Source organism: Pelophylax lessonae, assembly GCF_965119305.1.
Source record: "Pelophylax lessonae genome assembly, chromosome: 6".
Classification (NCBI taxonomy): domain Eukaryota; kingdom Metazoa; phylum Chordata; class Amphibia; order Anura; family Ranidae; genus Pelophylax; species Pelophylax lessonae.
Window position 1 is genome coordinate 261,660,953 of NC_138773.1, and position 24,598 is coordinate 261,685,550.

The 24,598-nt window shown below is 41.0% G+C and overlaps 1 protein-coding gene across 3 annotated transcripts in view; it reads right to left on the reverse strand.

The window, feature by feature from the left end:
- Positions 1-15,959: 15,959 nt before the first annotated feature.
- The window catches only part of LOC309557913 (sodium channel protein type 2 subunit alpha-like), a 244,726-nt gene continuing 236,087 nt past the window's right edge, over positions 15,960-24,598 (reverse strand). For 2 of the 3 annotated variants that reach the window (XM_082260780.1, XM_082260782.1), the window contains 2 exons: positions 22,525-22,795; positions 15,960-17,838 (listed from right to left, as the gene is read on the reverse strand). In XM_082260780.1, coding sequence (XP_082116906.1) covers positions 16,673-17,838; positions 22,525-22,795 — 1,437 coding nt within the window. In that variant the 3' untranslated portion in view covers positions 15,960-16,672. The remainder of the gene's footprint in view (positions 17,839-22,524; positions 22,796-24,598) is intronic. The other variant, XM_082260781.1, reaches the window with a different exon arrangement.

The window sequence follows — 24,598 nt, forward strand, 5'->3', positions numbered from 1 at the left end:
TTCTTGGTTAGGGCTCCTTTTGCTTGAATTACTGCATCAATGCGGCGTGGCATGGAGGCGATCATCAGCCTGTGGCACTGCTGAGGTGTTATGGAAGCCCAGGTTGCTTTGATAGTGGTTTGCAACTCGTCTGCATTGTCAGGTCTGATGTCTCTCATCTTCCTCTTGACAATAACCCACAGATTCTCTACGGGGTTGCTGGTCAATCAAGCACAGTAATAACGTGATCATTAAACCAGGTATTGGTACTTTTGGCAGCGTGGGCAGGTGCCAAGTCCTGCTGGAAAATTAAATCAGCATCTCCATAAAGTTGGTCAGCAGAGAGAAGCATAAGGTGCTCTAGAATTCCCTGGTAGAGGGCTGTGCTTACTTTGGACTTGAGAAAACACTGTGGACCAACACCAGCAGATGACACGGCTCCCCAAACCATCATGGACTGTGGGAACTTAACACTGGACCTCAGCAACTTGGATTCTGTGCCTCTCCACTCTTCCTCAATACTTTGGGACCATGATTTCCAAATGAAATGCAAAATTTTCCACAGTCAGTAATGATTTGGGGAGCCATGTCATCTGCTGATGTTGGTCCACTGTGTTTTATCAAGTCCAAAGTCAGCGCAGCCCTCTACCAGGAAATTCTAGAGCACCTTATGCTTCTCTCTGCTGACCAGCTTCATGGAGATGCTGATTTCATTTTCCAGCAGGACTTGGCACCTGCCCACGCTGCCAAATATACCAATACCTGGTTTAATGATCATGGTATCACTGTGCTTGATTGGCCAGCAAACTCGACTGACCTAAACCCCCATAGAGAATCCGTGGGGTATTGTCAAGAGGAAGATGAGAGACACCAGACCCAACAATGCAGATGAGCTAAAGGCTGCTATCAAAGAAACCTGGGATTGCATAACACCTCAGTAGTTCCACAGGCTGATCGCCTTCATGCCACGCCGCATGGATGCAGTAATGCAAAAGGTGCCCCGACCATGTATTAAATGCATATTATACTGTACATGGAGATCCTTTTCAGAAACCGAATATTTCTGTATTAAAAAGAAACTTTTTTTTATTGGTCTTATATAATATTCTAATTTTCTGAGATACTGAATTTTGGGTTTTTACTAGCTGTAAGCCCTAATCATCAAAATTAAAAGAAAGAAATGCTTAATATATAACACTCTGTGTGTAACACATCTATATAAAATATATGAGTTTCACTTTTTGTATTGAATCACTGAAATAAATAAATGTTTTGATGATATTCAAATTTTATGAGATGCACCTGTATATACAATATATATATATATATATATATATACATATATACAGTATCTCACAACGTGAGTACACCCCTCACATTTTTGTAAATATTTTATTATATCTTTTCATGTGACAACACTGGAGAAATTACACTTTTCTACAATGTAAAGTAGTGAGTGTACAGCTTGTATAACAGTATAAATGTGCTGTCCCTTCAAAATAACTCAACACACAGCCATTAATGTCTAAACCGTTGGCAACAAAAGTGAGTACACCCCTAAGTGGAAATGTCCAAACTGGGCCCAAAGTATCAATTATTTGTGTGGCCACCATTATTTCCCAGCACTGCCTTAACCCTTTTGGGCATGGAGTTCACCAGAGCTTCACAGGTTGCCACTAAAGTCCTCTTCCACTCCTCCATGATGACATCACAGAGCCGTGGATGTTAGACCTTCCATTTGAGCAAGCCCCACAGATGCTCAATAGGGCTTAGGTCTGGAGACATGATTGGCCAGTCCAACTCCTTTACCTTCAGCTTCTTAGCAAGACATTGGAGGTATGTTTGGGGGTTGTTATCATGTTGGAATACTGCCCTGTGGCCCAGTCTCCAAATGGAGGGGATCATGCTCTGCTTCAGTATGTCACAGTACATGTTGGCATTCATGGTTCCCTCAATTAACTGTAGCTTCCCAGTGCTGGCAGCACTCATGTAGCCCCAGACTATGACACTCCCACCACCATGCTTGACTGTAGGCAAGACACACTTGTCTTTGTACTCTTCACCAGGTTGCCGCCAAACACGCTTGACAACATCTAAACCAATACAATTTATCTTGGTCTCATCAGACCACAGGACATGGTTCCAATAATGCATGTCCTTAGTCTGCTTGTCTGCCGCAAACTGTTTGCGGCGTATGGTCTGAGCACTGACAGGCTGACCCCTTCAACCTCTGCAGCAATGCTGGCAGCTCTCATACATCTATTTCCCAAAGATAACCTCTGGAGATGACGCCGAGCATGTGCACACAATTTCTTTGGTTGACCAAGGCGAGGCCTGTTCTGAGTGGAACTTGTCCTGCTAAACCGCTGTATGGTCTTTGCCATCATGCTGAAGCTCAGTTTCAGGGTCCTGGCAGTCTTCTTATAGCCTATGTTATTTTTATGTAGAGCAACAATTCTTTTTTTCAGATCCTCAGAGAGTTCTTTGCCATGAGGTGCCATGTTGAACTTCCAGTGACCAGTATGAGTGTCAGGGACACAGCCGTACTGGCATTTCTGCCAGTACTAGTCATGGACGCTCCTGGCTCAATCGACACAGCCCTCTGCTGGCCCGTCAGGGAAATGGCTGCAGGAGAACTGGCAACATTGCCAGTAATAGCAATGGTCGCTCCTGCCTCAATTGACACTGCCCTCTGCTGGCCTATAAAAGGTGGCCATAGGAGCAGACTCATTGCTGGATTATCTCTCAGCTTCCTGTGCTTCCTGTTTCCTGTTTGGACTTCCTGTTGTGACCCGGCTTGTTTCTAAGCCATCTGATCTCCTCCTGGTGTTTGACCCTCGGCTTGCCTCTCAGACTTTGCTCTTGCTACTACCTGCCTTTTTTCCCAGTGTATGACCCCGGCTTGCCTAAGGACTCTGTTTCTGCCTGCTCACCTGTGTATGACCCCGACTCGTCCCTGTTCTGCTACTTACCTTGCTCTTCGACTGATCATCGGTATTTGACCCTCGGCCTGGCTTTTACTACTCCTCTAGTTGCTTGCCTTACCCAGAGTTCCTGAAATCATCTGGTGCTCACCACAGGCGACCTGTGCTACTTGGGACGCTTCACCTCCTGTACCACTTCCAGGGGTGACTCGCACTGAGCTGCAAGGGAAACCCTCTCTGCACTTCGGCCTCCATCCAGATTGTGACAATGAGAGAGTGAGAGCGATAACACCAAATTTAACACACCTGCTCCCCATTCACACCTGAGACCTTGTAACACTAACGAGTCACATGACACCGGGGAGTGAAAATGGCAAATTTGGCCCAATTGGGACATTTTCACTTAGAGGTGTACTCAGTTTTGTTGCCAGTGGTTTAGACATTAATGGCTATGTGTTGAGTTATTTTGAGGCGACAGCAAATTTACACTGTTATACAAGCTGTACACTCACTACTTTGCATTGTAGCAAACAGTCATATCTTCAGTGTTGTCACATAAATAGATATAATAAAATATTTACAAAAATGTGAGGGGTGTACTCACTTTTGTGAGATACTGTATTTTTATATATATATATATATATATATATATATACATATATATATATATATATATATATATATATATACACATATATACACACACACACACGCACACACTTCTTATATAGTTTTGTTTTCTTTTTTGTTTGTTGCTCAGTTGTGTGGTGTACAGTATGTGCTTTTTTATGTAGCTGGGAGCGGACTACCATTATCTGACACTGCAGACCTATTCTCTGCTCTCTCAGACTGTCTGTGTGCTCCTCTAGTGTTGGTCTCAGATTTCATGCATCATACTTCTGAGACTGGAAGAAAGGCATTGTGGTAACTGTAGTCTTCTAACAGGATATTACGACACTGCTGAATTGTTTATGAACTACATCTTCCAGTAGGCCATTCACTCCAGGGGAGAATTGTGGGAGAGACTATAAAGGGATTTGCTGACCAGGCCTCCATTGTGTGTGCATCAGTCCGCCACAGAGAGAAAGGACTGTGGCCTATTGCACACCACCCAGCTGTCTGCAGACTCAGCCCAGGCGGGACGTTGCCTGTTCTTCCTAACTCATAAGAGAGACATCAGGATTGGTGGGAGAGCACCTGCTCAGAGTCCAGCTATCAGTTGCTACAGTTTCTCTTAAACACTGAACACATACACTCTACATTTGGATCAGGTAGTGGATCATCATTAATTACTTCCCGACCACCCACCGCCTTTTTACTGCTGCAGGGTGGCTCTCCTGCGCAAACCGATGTAGGTCTACGTCAGTCGCGCACAGGAAGCTAGGGGACGTGCACATGCCGCTACTCGGCAGCGGGGAAGCCGATGCATGGGTCAAGCGGCTTCGATTTTCGCCTGACACCCGCGATCACTCCCCGCTGAGAGAGAAGGACCGTTCTTCTCCCTGCAATGACCATAGAGCCCATGTGATCCTTCTATATAGGATCACATGTCTCTATGGTCATTTCAGACGCCACACCCCACCCCCACAGTTAGAATCACTCCCCTAGGGTCACATTTAACTCCTTGTTCACCTATACTGTTAACCCCTTCCCTGCCAGTGTCATTATTACAGTAACAGTGCATATTTTTAGCACTGATTACTGTAATAATGTCACTGGTACCCCCAGAAGTGTCAAAATGTCAGTTAGGGGTTAAATTGCAGAATTGTTAGGTGAAATGAATGGGCAATGTTCGCATAATAGCCATAATGCGTATGCACAATAAAATAGCATAATTTCATAATTTGGCAAACTTTACCTGTGAATTTTCAGTGTCACAGCAATAATAGCTCCATGCTTTCCATTGCCTCAGACTCAGATCCTAGTAAGAAGGCATTTTTTCTCTGGTACATACAATTTTTTTCTAACAAAAGCTATGCCTACTAGAATTTGTTATGAGTTTAATTTTTTAATTTTTATAAAAGTCCTTCAATTTAAATACTAACATAATTAATGGACTTACAAATCCATTGGAGGTAAGCAGTTACCCAGCAACCTCTGGATTAGGCCTTCACTAAGAGAACCCACACCATATGTACAATATAGAATTTTGTACTGCCTGCAGAATGTCTTTTTAAGTCTATCACGACATATATATAGTATCTCACAGAAGTGAGTACACCCCTCACATTTTTGTAAATATTTTATTATATCTTTTCATGTGACAACATCGAAGAAATGTCACTTTGCTACAATGGTCAGGTTGAAAAAAGACACAAGTCCATCTGGCTCAACCAATAAAAAACAAAAAAAAACTGTAAAGAAAACCCAACCATACAATCCCATAACCACAATCCTACACCCGCAGTTGATTCAGAGGAAGGTGAAAAACCCCAGCAAAGAATGATCCAATTTGCTACAGCAGGGGAAAAATTCCTTCCTGATCCCCTGAGAGGCAATCTGATATTCCCTGGATCAACTTTACCTATAAATATTAGTACCCATTTATATTATGTACACCCAGCAAGAACCCAGGCCTTTGCTAAAGCAATCTAGTGAGTTAGCAAGAACAACCTCTGTAGGGAGTCTATTCCACATTTTCACAGCTATTACGGTGAAGAAACCTTTCCATATTTGGAGACTAAATCTGTTTTCGTCTTGACGTAAAGAGTGCCCCCTTGTCCTCTGTGTTGACCTTAAAGTGAACAACTCAACACCAAGTTCATTATATGGACCCCTTATGTATTTATACATGTTGATCATATCCCCCCTTAATCTCCTCTTCTCAAGAGTGAATAAATTCAGTTCCTCAAATCTTTTCTCATAGCTGAGGTCCTCAATGCCTCTTATCAGTTTGGTTGCCCTTCTCTGCACTTTCTCCAGCTCCCGGTATCCTTTTTAAGAACTGGTGTCCAAAACTGAACTGTATATTACAGATCAAGTCTTACTAATGATCTGTACAGGGGCAAAATTATATCTCTCTCTCTGGAGTCCATGACTCTGTTGATACAAGAAAGGACTTTGCTTGCTTTGGAAACCGTAGCTTGGCATTGCATGCTATTATTAAGCTTAGGATCTACCAGAACGCTCAGATCCTTCTCCACTATGTATTCCCCCAGTTCTACTCACCCTAGTATGTATGATGCATGCATATTCTTAGCCCCCAAGTGCATAACTTCACATTTATCAACATTAAACCTCATTTGCCACATAGTTGACCAATGAAACAGTGCATTGAGGTTGGCTTGTAAGTTGGAGACATCCTGTAAGGAAGTTATTACACTGCAAAGCTTGGTGTCATCTGCAAAGACTGAAATGGTACTTTTAATCCCAGACCCTATATCATTTATAAAGATATTACAAAGTAAGGGTCCCAACACTGAACCTTGGGGTACACCACTAATAACCTTAGACCATTCAGAGTAAGAATCATTAATCACTACTCTCTGAATTCTATCTTTTAGCCAATTTTCTATCCATTTACAAACTGATCTTTCCAAGCCTGTAGACCAGAGGCGTAACTAGAACCTTCAGGGCCCCGATGCAAGAAACCATGAAGGGCCCCCCAGACCCCTGGCCGGGGCCCTTCCCTTCAAGCCCGGGGCTCTTCCCACTAATCCTGGGGCTCTTTAATCTCATTGCATGGCCTTTTATTATGGTCCCGCATCAGGATCCTTTCACAAGTTCTGCAGTGGGCCCCCTTCCTGCAATCTTGGGGCCTCCCCACAGTGGTGAAATGCCAGGGCCCGGTCGCAAGTGTGACCTTTGAGATCCTAGAAGTTCACCCACTGGTTTGCTACCGGGCCCCCTGGAGCATGGGGCCCAGTAGCGATTGCAACCCCTGCAACCCCTGTAGTTACGCCCCTGCTGTAGACTTTACCTTACACATTAGCCATGTAAGGGGAACTGTGTCAAACGCTTTTGCAAAATCCAAGTATACTACGTCCACAGCCACCCCTCTGTCCAAGGTTTTACTTACTTCCTCATAAAAAGAAATCAGGTTTGCTTTGCCAACTTCTGTCTTTCATGAATCCATGCTGTCTGTTACCTAAAATATTTTTTTCCAGCAAGAACTCATCTATGTGGTCTTTTAATAAACTCTCCAGTATCTTCCTGACTATAGAAGTTAAACTAAGAGGTCTATAGTTACTTGGTAAAGACTTTGATCCCTTTTTTTTTTTTCCTGTAAATTAGTGAGTGTACATTTTGTATAACAGTGTACATTTGTTGTCCCCTCAAAATACTCCAACACACAGCCATTAATGTCTAAACCGCTGACAAAAAAATTGAGTACACCCCTAAGTTAAAATGTCCAAATTGGGCCCAATTAGCCATTTTCCCTCCCCGGTGTCATGCGACTCGTTAGTGTTACAAGGTCTCAGGTGTGAATGGGGAGCAGGTGTGTAAAATTTGGTGTTATCACTCTCACTCTCTCATATTGGTCACTGGAAGTTAGCATGGCTATAAGAAGATTGCCAAGACCCTGAAACTGAGCTGCCGCACAGTGGCCAAGACCATACAGTGGTTTAACAGGACAGGTTCCACTCAGAACAGGCCTCGCCGTGGTCGACCAAAGCAGTTGAGTGCACGTGCTCAGCGTCATATCCAGAAGTTGTCTTTGGGAAATAGATGTATGAATGCTGCCAGCATTGCTGCAGAGGTTGAAGGGGTGGGGGGTCAGCCTGTCAGTGCTCAGACCATACGCCTCACACTGAATCAAATTTGTCTGCATGGCTGTCATCCCGGAAGGAAGCCTCTTCTAAAGATGATGCACAAGAAAGCTCGCAAACAGTTTGCTGAAGACAAGCAGACTAAGGATATGGATTACTGGAACCATGTCCTGTGGTCTGATGAGACCAAGATAAACTTATTTGGTTCAGATGGTGTCAAATGTGTTTGGCGGCAACCAGGTGGGGAGTACAAAGACAAGAGTGTCTTGCCTACAGTCAAGCATGGTGATGGGAGAGTCATGGTCTGGGGCTACATGAGTGATGTCGGCACTGGGGAGATAAAATTCATTGAGGGAACCATGAATGACAACATGTACTGCAACATACTGAAGCAGATCATGATCTCCTCCCTTTGGGGACTGGGCTGCAGGGCAGTATTCCAACATGATAATGACCCTAAACACACCTCCAAGATGACCACTTCCTTGCTAAAGAATCTGAGAGTAAAGGTGATGGACTGGCCAAGCATGTCTCCAGATCTAAACCCTTTTGTGCATCTGTGGGGCATCCTCAAATGGAAGGCGGAGGAGCGCAAAGTCTCTAACATCCACCAGCTCCGTGATGTCGTCATGAAGGAGTGGAAAAGGACTCCAGTGGCAACCTGTGAAGCTCTGGTGAAATTCATGCCTAAGAGGGTTAAGGCAGTGCTGGAAAATAATGGTGGCCACAAAAAATATTGACACTTTGGGCCCAATTTGGACAATTTCACTTAGGGGTCTTTTCACTTTGTTGCCAGCGGTTTAGACATTAATGGCTGTATAATAAAAAGTATACATAAAATCAGCGCTAAAACAAAATTAAAGATGTGTTGAAATGCCAATGTCAGCATACATTCAGTGCTTCCACATAACACAAAATAAGGAAATAATAATTCAGTGATAATGCCAATAAATGAACAAATATCATAGGATGGTGACTATGCACAGTGAGAATAAGGTGCAAGTGCAACCACTGAAAATAAATAGACAATATTCAATGTTCAGCAGACAAAGTCGATTGGTCGACGTAATGCGTACGTGGGCGGAGCCTGTTCACACACGCCGCAACACATCCCTGCCTGTCATGCCCGCACTGGCTGAGTGTTTTGGATTGGGAATTGTTTACTGTTATTCCTATTATTTAATAAATTGAGAGCACTAGGAGATTATGTTTTTATTCTTATACATGGTACCCCCACCCTGAGAGAGGAGAAGGAGGAGGTGGCTTTCCCAGTACCCCATTATCTTGGTAGTGCACAGAGCGGGTCTGGCTGCCCTATTTACCATGACCTAACAGGAGGTATTCCTACCTTGTGAGAGGAGAAGGAGGAGGTGATGAATCCATTTCCCTTAGCACCTTAGAGTGCACAAAGGGTGTCTGGCTCATTATAACTTGTGAGCAAGACGGGGAGGTGAGCTGCTAGTATATTCATTACCCGCACACAAAGTCACACGTATGGTATTGGAGGACCAGCACCTCTATTGCATTTTTGCACAGCACTGAAGATATCTCTGGTTTGTGTAATGGACTTGGCACATTATTTATACTAATATATTTATTTATTGTCCACCACTTGAAATATTTTATATATTTTTATGATCATTGAATCACTGTCACATTTGTTCCTTTTTTTTATTGCACTTGCACTTTATGTTCACTGTGACACTTTCTGATAGTGACTACTGAATTACTGTCGCAACATTGAGTTTTGTCTATTTATTTTCAATAGTAGCACTTGCACTTAATTCTCACTGTCACCATCCTATGATATGTGTTCATTTATTGGCATTATCACTGATTTATTATTTCCTTTGGCGTTGCATTATTTTGACCATTTATATTAATGGCTGTGTGTTGAGTTATTTTGAGGGGATAGCAAATTTACACTGTTAGCTGTACACTCACTACTTTACATTGTAGCAAACAGTCATATCTTCAGACTTGTCACATGAAAAGGTATAATAAAATATTTCCAAAAATGTGAGGGGTGTACTCACTTTTGTGAGATACTGTGTGTATATATATATATATATATATATATATATATATATATATATATATATATACTGTATATATAATTATGTTTTTTTTTTTTTTACCATAGAGGAGCTCTCCAAAATGTTGACAGCCTTCACTTGTTTTTGTTTGTTACATTTAGGGTTACTGTATTGTATAAACCAGAAGAAGAATTACATTTTTTGCAGATGTTAAGGATAACTGATCCCTGTACAAAATGCACAAAGATTCGGCGCAGCTGGAAAGGAAGTCACACAAGCTCCATCTAGAGGCCATTTCCACGAACAACAGATTTACTTTTCTTAAAATATTACATTTTGATCTGTTTCACATTATTAATTTTACTCATCAAGCAGAGGGAGCAATGATGAGCCTTAAAGAAACCAATGGGATTTTGCCCTTTCAATATTTATTATGTTAAGACCAGCAAAATGTGATTCTGCTGAGTTCTAATGATTACTGTACTGTAAATGCTGCCTTATTGTAAGGAATTTAGCTCTCAGGCATCCTGTAGTAGATAAGCTCACATGTAAAATCTGATTGGCTTCTTTTCCTTTTGGGTAAATGTAAACAGGTATTCATTTCAGAAGTTAGCAATATGTGTAAAGGATACATACATAATAAAATAAAACCACCCTAGAAAACCCCTCCCTCACCTTCTTTACAGAGCTCAGATTTACATATACAGAGATCAATTTTTCCAGTTTTCCTGAGTGCAATCTGTCCATTTTATGTCACCTTTACAGAAAAAAATGGAAACATAAAATAACACAGGACACCCTCCCTTCCCCCAGCAGTCACCACTGTACTTATCTCCTGAGTTTCTGGGTTTTTGAATCACCACTGCTCTGTGCAGTGCTTTATATTCTGACCAAAGTGCTACTTGAAGAAGAGCGGAAATTTCAAATCCCCAGACCGCTGGACCGGCCAGAGGTAAGTACAGCGGCACCATGGGGGTGGGGGGATTTGCTGATGTTAGTTCACCTTTACATTTTTTTTTCTGTAAAGATGAACTAACCCTTTAAGTTTAAATATATATATATGTATATATATATATATATATATATATATATATATATATATATATATATATATATATACAGTATATATATATACACACTGTGACAGGAAGTCAGGTAAATCTGTGGGTGTTGTCACAGACGGGGGACACATTTCTGCCTTGTTTAGACAATTCACCAATTACTATCAGGTGTCGGCTGCGGAAGTAGCCAGAAAGGTTTAAGGACGTTGGAAAGCTTCAGCTATTCAGAATGAGGCAATTAAGGCCTCTATAAGTTATCCAGAGGATGACTACTGATTGCTGCATCCTGAGGCTTTGTGCGTTAAGGAGAGCAGTGAGCTGAGAAAGACTTCTGAAGGTGAGGTGGTGTTGACTTTTTCTGTGTGAAAAGAAAACAAATAGACTATTGGTTTTCTGCTGTATGACCAGCAGTGTCTGCCCAGCAGTAGGTTGGGACAGACTCCATAGGTAGGTTCCTGTGTTGTGAAGGTAGACGCCCCAAGTGGCCAGGGTTTATTTAATGTTTGTTTGATTTATGCTGTTTGGATGCTTGCACTTGTTTCCAGCAAATTGGAAGAATAAACCATAGACCGTTGTTTTCAACCACTCCTCGGCTGTCTCTCTGTGTAGCGAACCCACCCAAGGGGTCACCCACACCCGCTACCGAGCCAACCCCTTACAACACACACACACTCTACTGTGCATTTGAAATTCTTTCAGAAATAGAAGTGTTAAAAGTTTTAATTTTATCAATTAACAAAATGGAAAGTAAATGAACAGAAGAGAAATCTAAATGAAATCAATATTTGGTGTAACCACCCTTTGCCTTCAAAACAGCATACATTTTTCAAGGTACACTTGCACACAGTTTTTGAAGGAAATCGGCAGGTAGATTGTTCCAAACATCGTTGAGAACTAACCACAGATCTTATATGGATGGAGGCTGCCTCAAATCCTTTTCTCTTCATATAATCCCAGACAAACTCGATGATATTGAGATCAGGGGGTTCTGAGGCTCTGAGGAAGAGGCACGGCCTCGAAACACATCAGCCCTCTGCTTTCATGAGATATCGGACTCCTGTAATGAGGCTGCTTTATGGAATTGATGTGCTTGATTTTCACGCATGTTTGTGAGTAGCTGATTTTCATCTTTTTATTATCAATAAACTCGCTGAGGATAATGCGCTAGGCTGGTGCGCCCTTTCTTTGTTTTGTATCTACAGTGTTTGGTCGACCGCCCCGGTCATAAGGGGCAGCAAAGCCTAGCCATAATGGATGCCAAGTATGAGTACGAGTTCCGGGATTGAGGCAGCCTGAGGACCAGTTTCTGAACGCAGGAGTAGGGTGCTGAACAGCACTTATCTTTTTTTGTTAAAAACTGTCATATCCAGTGACCCTGATCTGATGGTTCCTCCATGTCACACCTGGGGACCCTGATGTCCCCCTATGTCACACCCAGGGACCCTGTTTTTCCATGTCACATTCTGGGACCCCAATATTCCTCCATGTACTGCTGGCATACCCACTGACCCTGATGTTCCTCCATGTCATACCCAGGGACCCCTGTGTTCCTCCGTGTCATGCTGTCATACCCAGTGACCCCTATGTTCCTTTATGTCATACCCGGAGACCCTGATGTTTTTCCATGTCACAGCTGGGGACCCTGATGTTCCTCCATGTCACACCTGGGGACCCTGATGTTCCTCCATGTCACACCTGGGGACCTCAATCCCCCATGGCACACCCAGGGATCCCAATTCCTCATGGCACACCTGGTGACCCCGAACCCCTGTTTCTACTTGTGACCCCTCTCCCCCATGTCACACTTGGTGACTCAGATTCCCCATGGCATACCTGGTGACCCCAATTCTCTTTCACACCAGGGATCCTCCATGTCACACCCAGGGACCCTGATCCCCTGTTCTGGGGACACTCACTGGGCAGTATGAAGAGAGTGACCTGCACTCTGCCCTCCTTCACTGTCATCCTGCTTAACTCCTTCTCCCAGGACACTCCTCTCCTGGACCACAGTGCTCACCAGAGCTCCAACCGGATCCTGGTGGAGGGAGAAGCAGCAGTCAGAGAGCTCCGCACCTCCTTCATCACCAACATCCTCAGACCATTCCAGTGCCTTGTCGCTTCTGCTCCAGTAAAGGTGTCGCCCTCCAGTGCCGAGCTCCGGCTCAGGTTCAGCTCTCCTCCACTCCCTGCTTAATACCGACCCAGGGAAATGAACGGCTGCCCACCAGCTCAGTATAGAGATTCACTTTCCACCCAGGGTTTAGGCCGCTCAGCTTCAGATGAAGAGGATCATCATGCAGGTAGCACTCCAGTGGGCTCCTTTCCTGCCCCTTGGGGCTCCCCCAAAAATGATGGAAAGCCAGGGCCTGGTAGTTCTGCCACTGCCCCAGACACCTGGCATCTTCATCTGTCCCTTTTTCCTCCCCCACTGCCGTCACTTCCCTGAGCTCACAAGGGTCATTCATGACGGAGAGTGAGTGCTGACTCGTGGCTGCGCCCCTAGGTGGCAATGCGCCCTAGGCGGCTGCCTAGTTTGCCTAGGGAAAGCACTGGTCCTGGCTGTATGTTTGGGGTCATTGCTGTGCTGCAGAATAAATTTGGGGCCAATCACACACCTCCCTGATGGTATTGCATGATGGATAATTGTCTACCTGTATTTCCCAGCTTTGAGGACACTATTGATCCTGACCAAATCTCCAACTCCATTTGCAGAAATGCAGCCCCAAACTTGCAAGGAACCTCCACCATGCTTCATTGTTGCCTGCAGATACTGATTATTGTACCGCTCTCCAGCTCTTCAGTGAACAAACTGCCTCCTGCTACAGCCAAATAATTTACATTTTGACTCATCAGTCCAGAGCACCTTCTGCCATTTTTCTGCACCTCAGTTCCTATGTTTTCCTGCATACAGTACCTGAGTCTCTTAGCCTTGTCTCCATATCGGAGGTATGCCTTTTTGCCCACAATACTTCCATGAAGACCACTTCTAGCCAGACTTCTGCAGAGAGTATAAATGGGTGTACCTGGGACCCACTGGTTTTGGCCAGTTCTGTGCTGATGAAACTACTGGATATCTTCTGATGTCGAAGGGAAGTAAGCATGACGTATTTGATCTGCTGCATTATTTCCTTGGCAGACCACTGCGTCTACAGACCTCAACATTGCCCATTTCTTTGTGCTTCTTCAAAAGAGCTTGAACAGCACATCTTGAAATCCCAGTCTGCTTTGAAATATTTGCTTGGGAAAGACTTTGCTGGTGCAGTATTACTACCTTGTATCCTGTCGCTGTGCTCAGCCTTACTCTGGTGTATGCCCTGTGACATAAAACTGTCTTCAATAACCGTTCCTTAGTAGCAGAGTTTGGCTGCCCTCATGCAGTTTTAAGCTTTCTATAAATATTTTTCTATTTTTCTGTTTCAACCTACATATGAAATTGATGATCATCAGCACCCGTTTGGTATAATTGAATAATCATACATCTAACTCTAATCCTACATTATCCCTGACTTTGTGCAAGTGTACAAAGTGTGCAAGTATAAGAATTAATGCTTGTTGTGAGCCAAAGGGTAGTCAGACCAAAAATAGATTTTTCAATTGTGTAAATTGATAAAAACAAACAATTAATATATATATATATATATATATATATATATATATATATATATATATATATTTTAAAGCATTCTTACTTTACAGCATTGTACTTCACACCTGCTTAAACGTTTGCACAGTACTGTATATATAAATTAATATTTATATGAATAATATTTTGAACTTGAACAAACCAGAACACATATAGTTACCACATGTAGTGCCTTTATTTTCAACGTGTGATAATAACCAGATTGAATAGTGAAATAGCTGTGGTTATCAATACACAAACCCGTCATTTTTTTTTTTTTTTACTTTTATATACAAAAGGCAAAGAAATATATTTATACAGTATATATACTGTTTTATAAAGAGTATGTTGGAATATATTTCCTTATATTTGGCTATGCATCAGGTAGGATCCAGGCAAGTGTTACAAATGTATACTATCTTCAAGTGTACACCCTGATGTAGTATAATGTCCTTATGACTCATTTAAATTATGGCTTTCTACTATATGAAGATTCCCTGGACATTATACACAGTGCATCAAGGCAAATATATACAAACAACTGTAACAAGTTAAACTTTTGAGAGCAACCCTCTAGAGCTGAGTTGACTCAAAGTGAGTAAACATACATAGATAAATTAACTGAAAATAAATTAATGAATAAAAATGCCAAAAATATAACCTTCGGAATAACATGCAACTCATGAGTTGGCTTAAAAATTAGGCTGGAGCAAACCTGGCTCCAGAAAATATAAATATATATATAAAAAGAAAGGTTCATGAGTTTAAGCTGTATTAAAATACAGCATATTTGCATTTGCAGCAAGTCCCCCATGTTTTTGATGGGAAAGGCATTGCTATCTTGGCCTATTACATCATGCTCTGTGGGCGGGCACAGCCTGTCCATTACCAAGCGCTTCCCAAAAATCCTATACAGACCGACTATTCCATCATGCAAAGTTATCAGGGCATGCTTTCAGGTTAATGTAATTTCAAGCCACTACAATACCTGCATTGGGACTACTACCTTGGGAGGTAAAGGAACAAGGTGCCTATGACACAGAGAAGTGTGTGTGTGTGTGTGTGTGTGTGTGTGGGGGGGGGGGGCTTGTAAGGTTCACAGATTTGCTTTACATGTAGCTAGATCTCAGCTTTAAAGCAGCGCTTTCCACAGCAATTGGATGAAAGGTATTTGCTTTATCTGTTCTTCATAGACATGAAATTTTGCAACTATGGCAAATGTGACAGATAACCTACTAAAATAGAAATTAAATTAAGTATACAAATTACATAATATATCATCTGAAAGTTTAACCTTGACAATTTGTTGGTGAATTATAAAACATGAATAAATATAAAAAAATAATTTTTTAAATATCCAATGAAAATTTCACATGTGATAGTAAAGTCGAAACAAATAAAAATAAATACATGTAAAATAAAAAATATTGTAAATAAATAAAATGAAACAGTTCACTTTTTTTTTACTGTTCTGGAAAAGCCTCTTTTGCGATATTAACTATGTGCATTACATAGCATTTTTAAGAACTTAACAAAAAAAAAGTTAATATAAAAATCAAAATAAAGAATTTACAAAAAAAAACCTAAATAATAATAAAGTAAAAAGTTAAAATAATAATATAGAAGCTGTAACCATCTTGTACAGTCTAGAAGCATCTCAAACACTTTGTGACATATTCAGTTTTTTTCTATTTTTCCCTTTTCTTTATATAGAAGAGCACTTTACAGACGCATATCACTCGCTGAAGCTGAAAACCAGAACCATTTGTGACGTCAGAGGCACATAAACATTATTGAACAGATTTTTAAAACTTCAGGACATCTCCTGATCTCCTACAGTCATCAGAAGACTGATAAAAAAAAAAGTGTTCTGATGATGCTGAGTTGTTTGCAATCTGAAATCTTTTTCAAGTTCATTCCGTCACCAAGTTTTTAAAGTCATTACAGAATTTCTTTATCCTACAGAATGCATCCATTGGTGATTATATGAATAAGTCACTGAAAGAATGACTTAAAAAAGCAGCAGTCACTTTGATTGTCCAGCAGATTATAGAGACACTTAATGCCAAGTGATCAGCTGTTTAACATATTGATTTTGCATCAGTTCATGAGTAGGTTAATTGGAGTACAGAAGAACCCTAATAAAAAGCTCACTAACTTACTGAATTCATACAAAAGTTCATTTCTACATGGTTTTATAGGCACTAAACTTACATCATACATATAATAGACATTTTGGCATAGAACTCCAAGCAGAGATCTGTGGATCATATCAGCTGTCTAGATTTTATAAATGCTGCATCATGTGATCCCTAATTTTTTTTTGCATCCCTTTTTATCCCTACAAATGTCTTCCTTCTTGTGACTGGTCTTTTTCATATTTTTCAGGAGTCTTTTCTATACTGTCATAGGAAGGCGGTGAGGTTGTTGAGGTGGACATGTCAGATTTGACTGTAGATGAGTTTTCATTGTATTTATTTAAAGCACTTCTGTTGTTCTTAGACCGAACACTAGCACGTTTATTTTTCTCTTTTCGGCCTTCCAGAGATGCCTGTGCTAGTTTTTTTGAGTGGTAACGTCTGTAGCAACGTTGAATGGCAAGGGCCGATAATTCTTCTTGCTTGCGAAGTAAGGTAGTTGTAATGGGCTCATAGGGAACTTTAGATGGATTTGATGCCATAAACCGTTCTTCCATTGGTAAACGCAGATTGTCCATGTCTTCCCCTTCGCCCAAGACTCGTTTGGTGAAAGCAAAGAGGATGTCAAGGCAATGAATTCTGTCCCCACTTACCATGGGGAGATCCATTGCAACTAGCTGGATGCGATTTGGTTTTGGTACTCTTAAAGGTGGATCCAGGGCATCTGCAAAATCAAAGAGTTTACTGTATTCAATGAACTGCGAAGCAGTTGGGTCAAACCTTTCCCAGACTTCATAGAACATCTCAAAATCATCTTCTCCAAGTGGTTCTGCACTCTCTTCAGTTGCAACACTAAAGTTTTCCAGAATGACAGCAATGTACATGTTGACCACAATGAGAAAGGAAATTATGATGTAGCTAACAAAGAAGAAAATGCCTACTGATGGATTTCCACAATCACCTTTCACAGAACTTCCAGGATGCTCAAAGTTTGGATCACAGTCTGGTTCCACACTATTCAGAATTGGTTCTAACAGACCATCCCATCCTCCTGAGGTTGTAATCATAAACAAGCAAATCATACTGTTACCAAAAGTTTCAAAGTTAAATATGTCATCAATTCCACCTTCTTTCTTGACATAGGCAAAGTTGGACATTCCAAAAATAGCATAAATGAACATCACTAAGAAGAGCAGAAGACCAATATTGAATAAGGCAGGAAGTGACATCATCAAAGCAAATAGCAGTGTACGAATTCCCTTGGCTCCTTTTATAAGTCGCAGGATTCTTCCAATCCTGGCAAGTCTTATAACTCTGAATAAGGTTGGAGAAACAAAATATTTTTCTATGATGTTTGCCAGAAACATACCTGTGAGGATTGAATGAAGAATAGTTTAACTTATTGAGTTATAATCAAAAGTATATTAAACATTTATTTACTTTCTTATTTAACATTTTTATAAATAGATAATAATGGCATGGTGTTTGATAAAAAAAACTAAACTAATTCCTGATGGGATGAGGGCTATTCAGATATTTAAAGCTCTTCACTCAGCTAACTTACCTCCAGTATAGAGCTGAAGAAGTCACAAACAATGCAGTGATGGTAAAAAGAGCTTTTTAGGGGACGTGCAGCTATAGGTACATATTTCGTACCTATGACAGCATCTGACCGTGTATGCCACAGGACAGCTGATTTCTGATAATACGTAGAAAACATGTCGCTCTTGTCTCTTCAATAGTAGTTAATGATTTGGGGACTCTAAGGCCCATGGTACACTGGCAATCATAACAAGAATGCTGAGAAGTGCAGAGAAATGCATACCTGTTTCCATGCATCTCCCACTCACTGGCTGGATAAATGAAGTGTTACTTCCTTACTGATGGAAACGCTGCAGAATATCACTTCCAGAGACAGAGAGATACCTCGCTTATTTGGCCAGCAAAGGATCAACATATTGAACAGAAGAGTTGTTGATAGTTTGCTATGGTCCTAAAGCACTGCACAGCCCCATTCTGTCAGGGACTAGAAAGATAGAAGGTTAAAACCTATCTTGGAACCTATGTCTAAAGCTCCAGCATAAGTCTAAAGGACACTGTGTACCTTTGTTCCCCAGTACTGTCTTTATAACATTATAGTCCTTATGCAATGATGCTATCATAATAGCATGCGGCTCAAACATTTTCTATTATTGAGCCCTGGGGTAGATGTAATCTTTACATTTCTCCAGCGTGCATGAGTATTTTTAAAGCTGATTTGCAATTATAAAAAGATTGCATTGCTAAACTGCAGCAAACTGAAAACGCACTAGCAGCGCTACTTTTAGCGCTGCTAGTGCGTTTTCAGTTTGCCGCAGTTGAGCAATGAAATCTTTTTATGCACCTGTATTTATGTGATTTTATGTTATAGTAGCTGCTTACACTTTTATGTGTTGATATATGTTTTTAGATTGTCATTTTAAAACATTTACTCAAGCGCTGGGTGAGCAGGTTTTATAGTCCCCCGGTTTTATCCACACTTGCTCCTCTTTATATGATTTGCAATTATGTTCAGCTAGTCTTGTCATTCAAGCATTCCTGGCAAACAGTAGAATCATGTTGTTGGCCTCTCTGTAGATTAAATTAGCAATTCACACTAGTCAGGGACCCATCCTAGTTTCTGAATGGACTGTAATGGACTGTGAAGGAGCACAAGGTCATCCTTGTGTTTTTCCTTCTTGATTATAGTTCTATTCTAACAACACTGTACAAAGCAGTAAAGCATATGCAGAGATTAGCATGAAGCTACTTTCAATATAGATGCAGGTGCCTATTCTGGTTCTACAAAATACATTTAAAGCATGGGTGTCCAACCTTTTGGTATCTCTGGGCCACATTGAGTGTAGAAAAACTTTCTTGGGCCGCATATAAAATATATACTATAGTTAAGGTAGATAAGCAATAAAACACCGCCATGCCCTTCCCGCACCACCGTCCCCCCAGCACTAATTTAACTCAATTAGAAGATGATCAAATGAAATGGAATCAGTATACAGAGGTTTACTTCTTCTGAGAGATATTAGAGGAACACTCTAACCACCATGACCACTTCAGTGATTTGAAGTGGTCATGTTGGTAGGAGTCAGAAACACTGCACATGCTAGGATATTTACAGTTATGTGCTGGAGGCTAGTTGCACTCCTAGCACAAATGACTTAGACAGCCAGAAAATATCATGTCCTTATTTATACATGTATGAACAAGGACATGACATATTATGACAAAACACAACTAGTTATTAAAAAACATATTGCAACAATTTACACACGCTAATGCACATACCTTTTCTATTTATTTTGCAGACTGCTGGCGGGTACTGCTGGTCATGTGGGTACTGCTGGAGGAAGCAGCGGCTGCAGTAGAGAGCAGAGCTGCTGCTTCCTGTATGGCTCCTGTCACAGACGGAGTGCATTTCATATCACTCCGCCTGTGACAGATCCAGAACTATACAGGAAGCAGTGGCCCTGTCACTGACTGCAGACATCCTAAGTCTCCCGCAGCAGCCGGGATATCGCTCGGCACTTGCAGCCCAGTGCGTGCCCATCCAATGCAGCTTCACCAGTGCGTACCCATCCAATGCAACCTCACCAGTGCATGCCCATCCAATGCAGCCTGATCAGTGCCCATCCGATGTAGCCTCACCAGTGCAAGCCCATCCAATGCAGTCTGCAATGAAGATAGAGGAGAGCCACTGGATTACACAGAGTGGGGAACTCCCTCTTACCCAGGCGACCGCTGTCATATGAAGTCCTGCCTCCTGGACCGGCTCCTATGATAGACCTCACCAATGTGTTGTCTATCACAGGAGCCAGTCAAGGAGGCGGGGCTTCGTATGACAGCGGCCGCCAGGTAAGCAGGAGATCCCCCCTCTGTTTGTAATCCGGCGGCGCTCATCCCCCCCCCTCCTCCTCTCCAAGGCGGCCTCTGTCTACAGTTAGTTGGAAACCACTGTGGCCGTGCCCCCGACTTGACTTCCTTCCTCCCCAGTAAAAAAAAAAAAAATTGGCAGGGGGCAGTGGGCCGCATTGCCTGCGGTTCTGGACCACAGGTTGGACATGCCTGATTTAAAGTATAGCTAAAGCCAAACTTTTTATTTTTTTTTTGTTTTGGATAGGAGAGGGGAGGATACAACTCCCTTTTCAATTTTGTTTGCCATCTACAGTATGTCATATTAGGGAGATTTCAATTAATTTTCCATTTTCCACACAAAAGAAAGTATCTCCAAAATGGCATATATCACTGTATCAATTGTCAATATTGGATGACTTTCCCTCTATTCCTTTCCCTGTTACAACTCAAAACTTTATATTGTTCCTCACTTCTAGTCTTTTGTGACAATAGTCACTAGGACAAATAGAGCCAGTGAATGTCCTCAGTGTGGATAGGGATGGCAATAAATATATAATAATGGATGATGATGAATTATATGTGCCAATGTCATTTCTTTATCAGTTAAATTTATTGAGTTTGTTCTGTTTTTTTTTTTTTTTCTTTTTGTTTGTTATCAAAAATTAAAAAAATAAAATCTAAAGTAAAAAAACAGATAGCAATAAAACCCTGAGGCTCAATTCACATCTATGGGTTTTTGGGCATTTTTCTGCTCTAAGCCTCAGCTCTAAAAATGCCCAAAAATACAAAGCCTATTAATTTCAATGGCCCCTGTTCATATCTGAGTATTCTGTTGCCTTAAGCAAAATTCCAGCTGCTCAAAAAGTACATGCGCTTCTTTTTTGGCAGATAACAGGCATTTTACTTTTTTTCATTGGTCACTTATCAGCTCAAAACACCTGCACAAAACACTACAAAAACGCCAGAAAACGCCTGTAAAATCAGCAAGTCCTGGACGGAGCCTGAAAAAGATTGTAACCTTGCTCCACTCTATTAAAAAGTTTTGATCAGGGCCTCATGCACATGGGGTGTACTACAGCGTAGCCAGACAAGCGCAGACAGTGTGCGTTCGGGGTCGTGCACTCACATTTGTCAACTTGAGAGCAGCGGATGTGTCTGTGCAGCCCCTCAGTTCAGGGTGCATGGAACAGCTGTACATCCCTGTGCGGGTTAACACTTGCCCTTGCACGGGTGTATGCTGTATTCTGCCCCTTGTAACCAAATCCGAAATAATTATATAACACAACCATGTACTGTTTTTATGTTACTCCAGAGTTTGACTTAAATTGAATTGTTTGTTCTAAAATCTGCTTATCTGAAGCAGCACAGAGGAGAAACTTTAATGAAGGATACTTTATTTTTTGTTAAATGGCCATCAGCAAGTTAGTACATAGAGAACAAACAACATCTTAGAACAAAAGCAAATAGCAAGAAAGATGCTTCACAGACATGCAGCAACATATCTTGCAGCACCATCTGCTGTTCTTTCTGCACAGACTGTCCTCCTTCCAATATCCCAGCAATTTTTACCATCTTATTTATTTAAGGTACTTATAGTGTGCCGATAATTTACACAGCACTCTACGTATATATTGTACATTCACATCAGTCCTTGCCCTCCAGGAGTTTGCAACCTAAGGTCCCTAAGACAGATTCATACATATGCATAGTAGGGCCAGTTGAGACAGGCGTCAATTAACCTACCAGCATGTCTTTGGCATGTAGGGGGAAATCAGCATATATGGAAGAAATCCATGCAGGCACAGGAAGAACATATAAACTATAGGTTTGATTCAAAAAGCTTTACACAATGATACTTAAGTTTATTTACAGTCATGTGACTTCATGTTTTTAAATCCTATTAGGCTCAATTCACAAAGTTTTACACAAGCCTAAGGCACTCTGTTTTCAGCCACATAACTGTAATTTTCAAATCTCATTGGATTCAACTAGAAATAACTGTCACTTTTTGGAAAAATAGGTATTCTTATATGAAATAAGTATCTAGGTGTTTTTAGCTTTGTGAATTTAATATTTTATATTTCAGAGGCTTGCCTAAGAAATACAGCTAATGTATCCAAAATGTGTAAAAATATGTCTGGTTATTATAAGAAGGTCAGCATCTTACCTACGATAGAAAGTATCACAACAACTAAATCAAATATATTCCATCCAATGGTGAAGTAGTATTGTCTCAAGGATATGAACTTCAGAAGAAATTCGGCAGTGAAGAGTATAATAAACACAACATTGATCCAATACAATCTGTTCTCCATCTCTTCGCTTTGGTTGTCAGTTTCAATCATCATTGTGACCATATTAAGGAAAATGAGACACATAATGAAAATGTCAAAGGCTTGTTTTGTAACTAAGTCAAATACCATTCCTTGGAAAAGGTTCTGTGGAGACAAAATATTAATAATAGTTATAGATAATCATTTTTTGAGTCTGGAAGTTTCTGTTTTTGTTGCTATCTGAGGCCTTGTTGGGTAGATTTCCATCCACATCCTGCCCTGATGACCATTATATCACCACACAAGTAGTATAGGGAAATCTGCAATGGGAACACAGACAGCAGTGATATGCTGAGATATTTCTATGCTATCTGTGAAATTTCTAGGCATCTGAATGTTATCTTAAAAACGTATCAATGTGTCTTCTTCCTCTATCTATGTTAAACAGACGAGTGAGGGTCCAGAACACGATGCTCAAAGAGGTGTAGGGAACTTTTAGACTTACATGTGTAGACAGATGAAGGAAAACTTCAAACAAGCTTAATAGCTCTGGTGAGGAAGCCTCCATACAGCAAAGCTTCCCTCAATGGGCACCCAAATATAACTTTAAACCATGAAAATACAAAAAGGAATGCCAGACCAAAACTGGATAAGGGAGTCCAAGATAATTCTAATTGTTGGTAAAAAAAAAAAAAAGTCTTATAAAAGCAAAGTATTTTGAGGGCAACACCACTCCCCATTTATCAAACTTCAACACAGGATAAAACTTGGCAGGTCCCCAAGCAACTGCCGTCAAGTTGTTGCTCCATGTAGTGAGTTTACGACTGGCTCTAATATAGATCTGTGAAGTTATTGTTTTCTGAGTCCATCCAAGTTTTATCCTGTGTTGACTCCTGGGGGAGTGACATTGCCCCCGAAAGTTTTGGTTGTTTCTATATGACTTTTTTAACCAAATTTTATTCGGCTTCGGTTTAGCGCTCATTTCTCTATTTTTATGAGATGACTGAGGGTAACAGATATGTGAGAGGCCTGCTACCCTGAGCTTAATGCTGAGAAAAGTAAGATTAGACTAATAGAAGGCTGTGCAAATGTCTTCTTGTTTATGTTTTTTGGTAAGAAATGCATTTCCTAAATGGGAAGTGATCATGTAACAGAAAATGCAGTTTTTGACTGCTATAGAACAAAGTAATACCATTCGAGGAACAGCCACTAATTGCGGCCCTTAGGGTGCAGATGGAAAATTATCAATTGCATAAACATCAAGCGCACAGATTTCTTTCTAAATAAACAAAGCTGTAATTTAAACAAACATGCAAATACAATTTCAATTCAAGGCCATGTCAAGAGAAAGCCAATGCAACAAGGGAAATCAACCAATAAAATGTTAATTCAGCTCATGATACAATGCAGTAACTATGCTATTTCATACCTTACCAGCTGGGGTTCCCAGAACATCGGAATCTGTGCCGGATTTATAAGGGGGCAAACGGGGCAATTTTATTAGTTATAGTTTTAATAATTTAAAATAATTGGGTGTCAGGATACGCAATGGACACAGAACAGTTAAGCCTGACTTCAGATGCAAAGTATTCTAGTGTGATGCATACCTGTGTAAAGTGTCTTCAGGAACTTAACTTTTTTTTTTTTTTTTTAACAAATGTGGTTTATTATTAATTTTAGTTCACTTTTTTATTTGTCATGTAAATGAATTTCTATGCTGAACGGCCCCTGGAACTGAAGTGCCCCAAGCCCCTAAGGGTCTAAAGAGTTTTCAGGAAACATGGTGATTGTAATCAGTGGGGTGATCTGGTGCATTACTGGATAGTTCTGAGCAGATAACCACAGCTGTCAGGTTTTAGGTATTCTCTGACCCTGATACTCAAGATGACTTTTCAGACAAGGTAAATAAAGCCTACTAAGTTACAAATATGGACCTGCGCTGCTTGTTCTCCCTTAAGGCTTCATGAA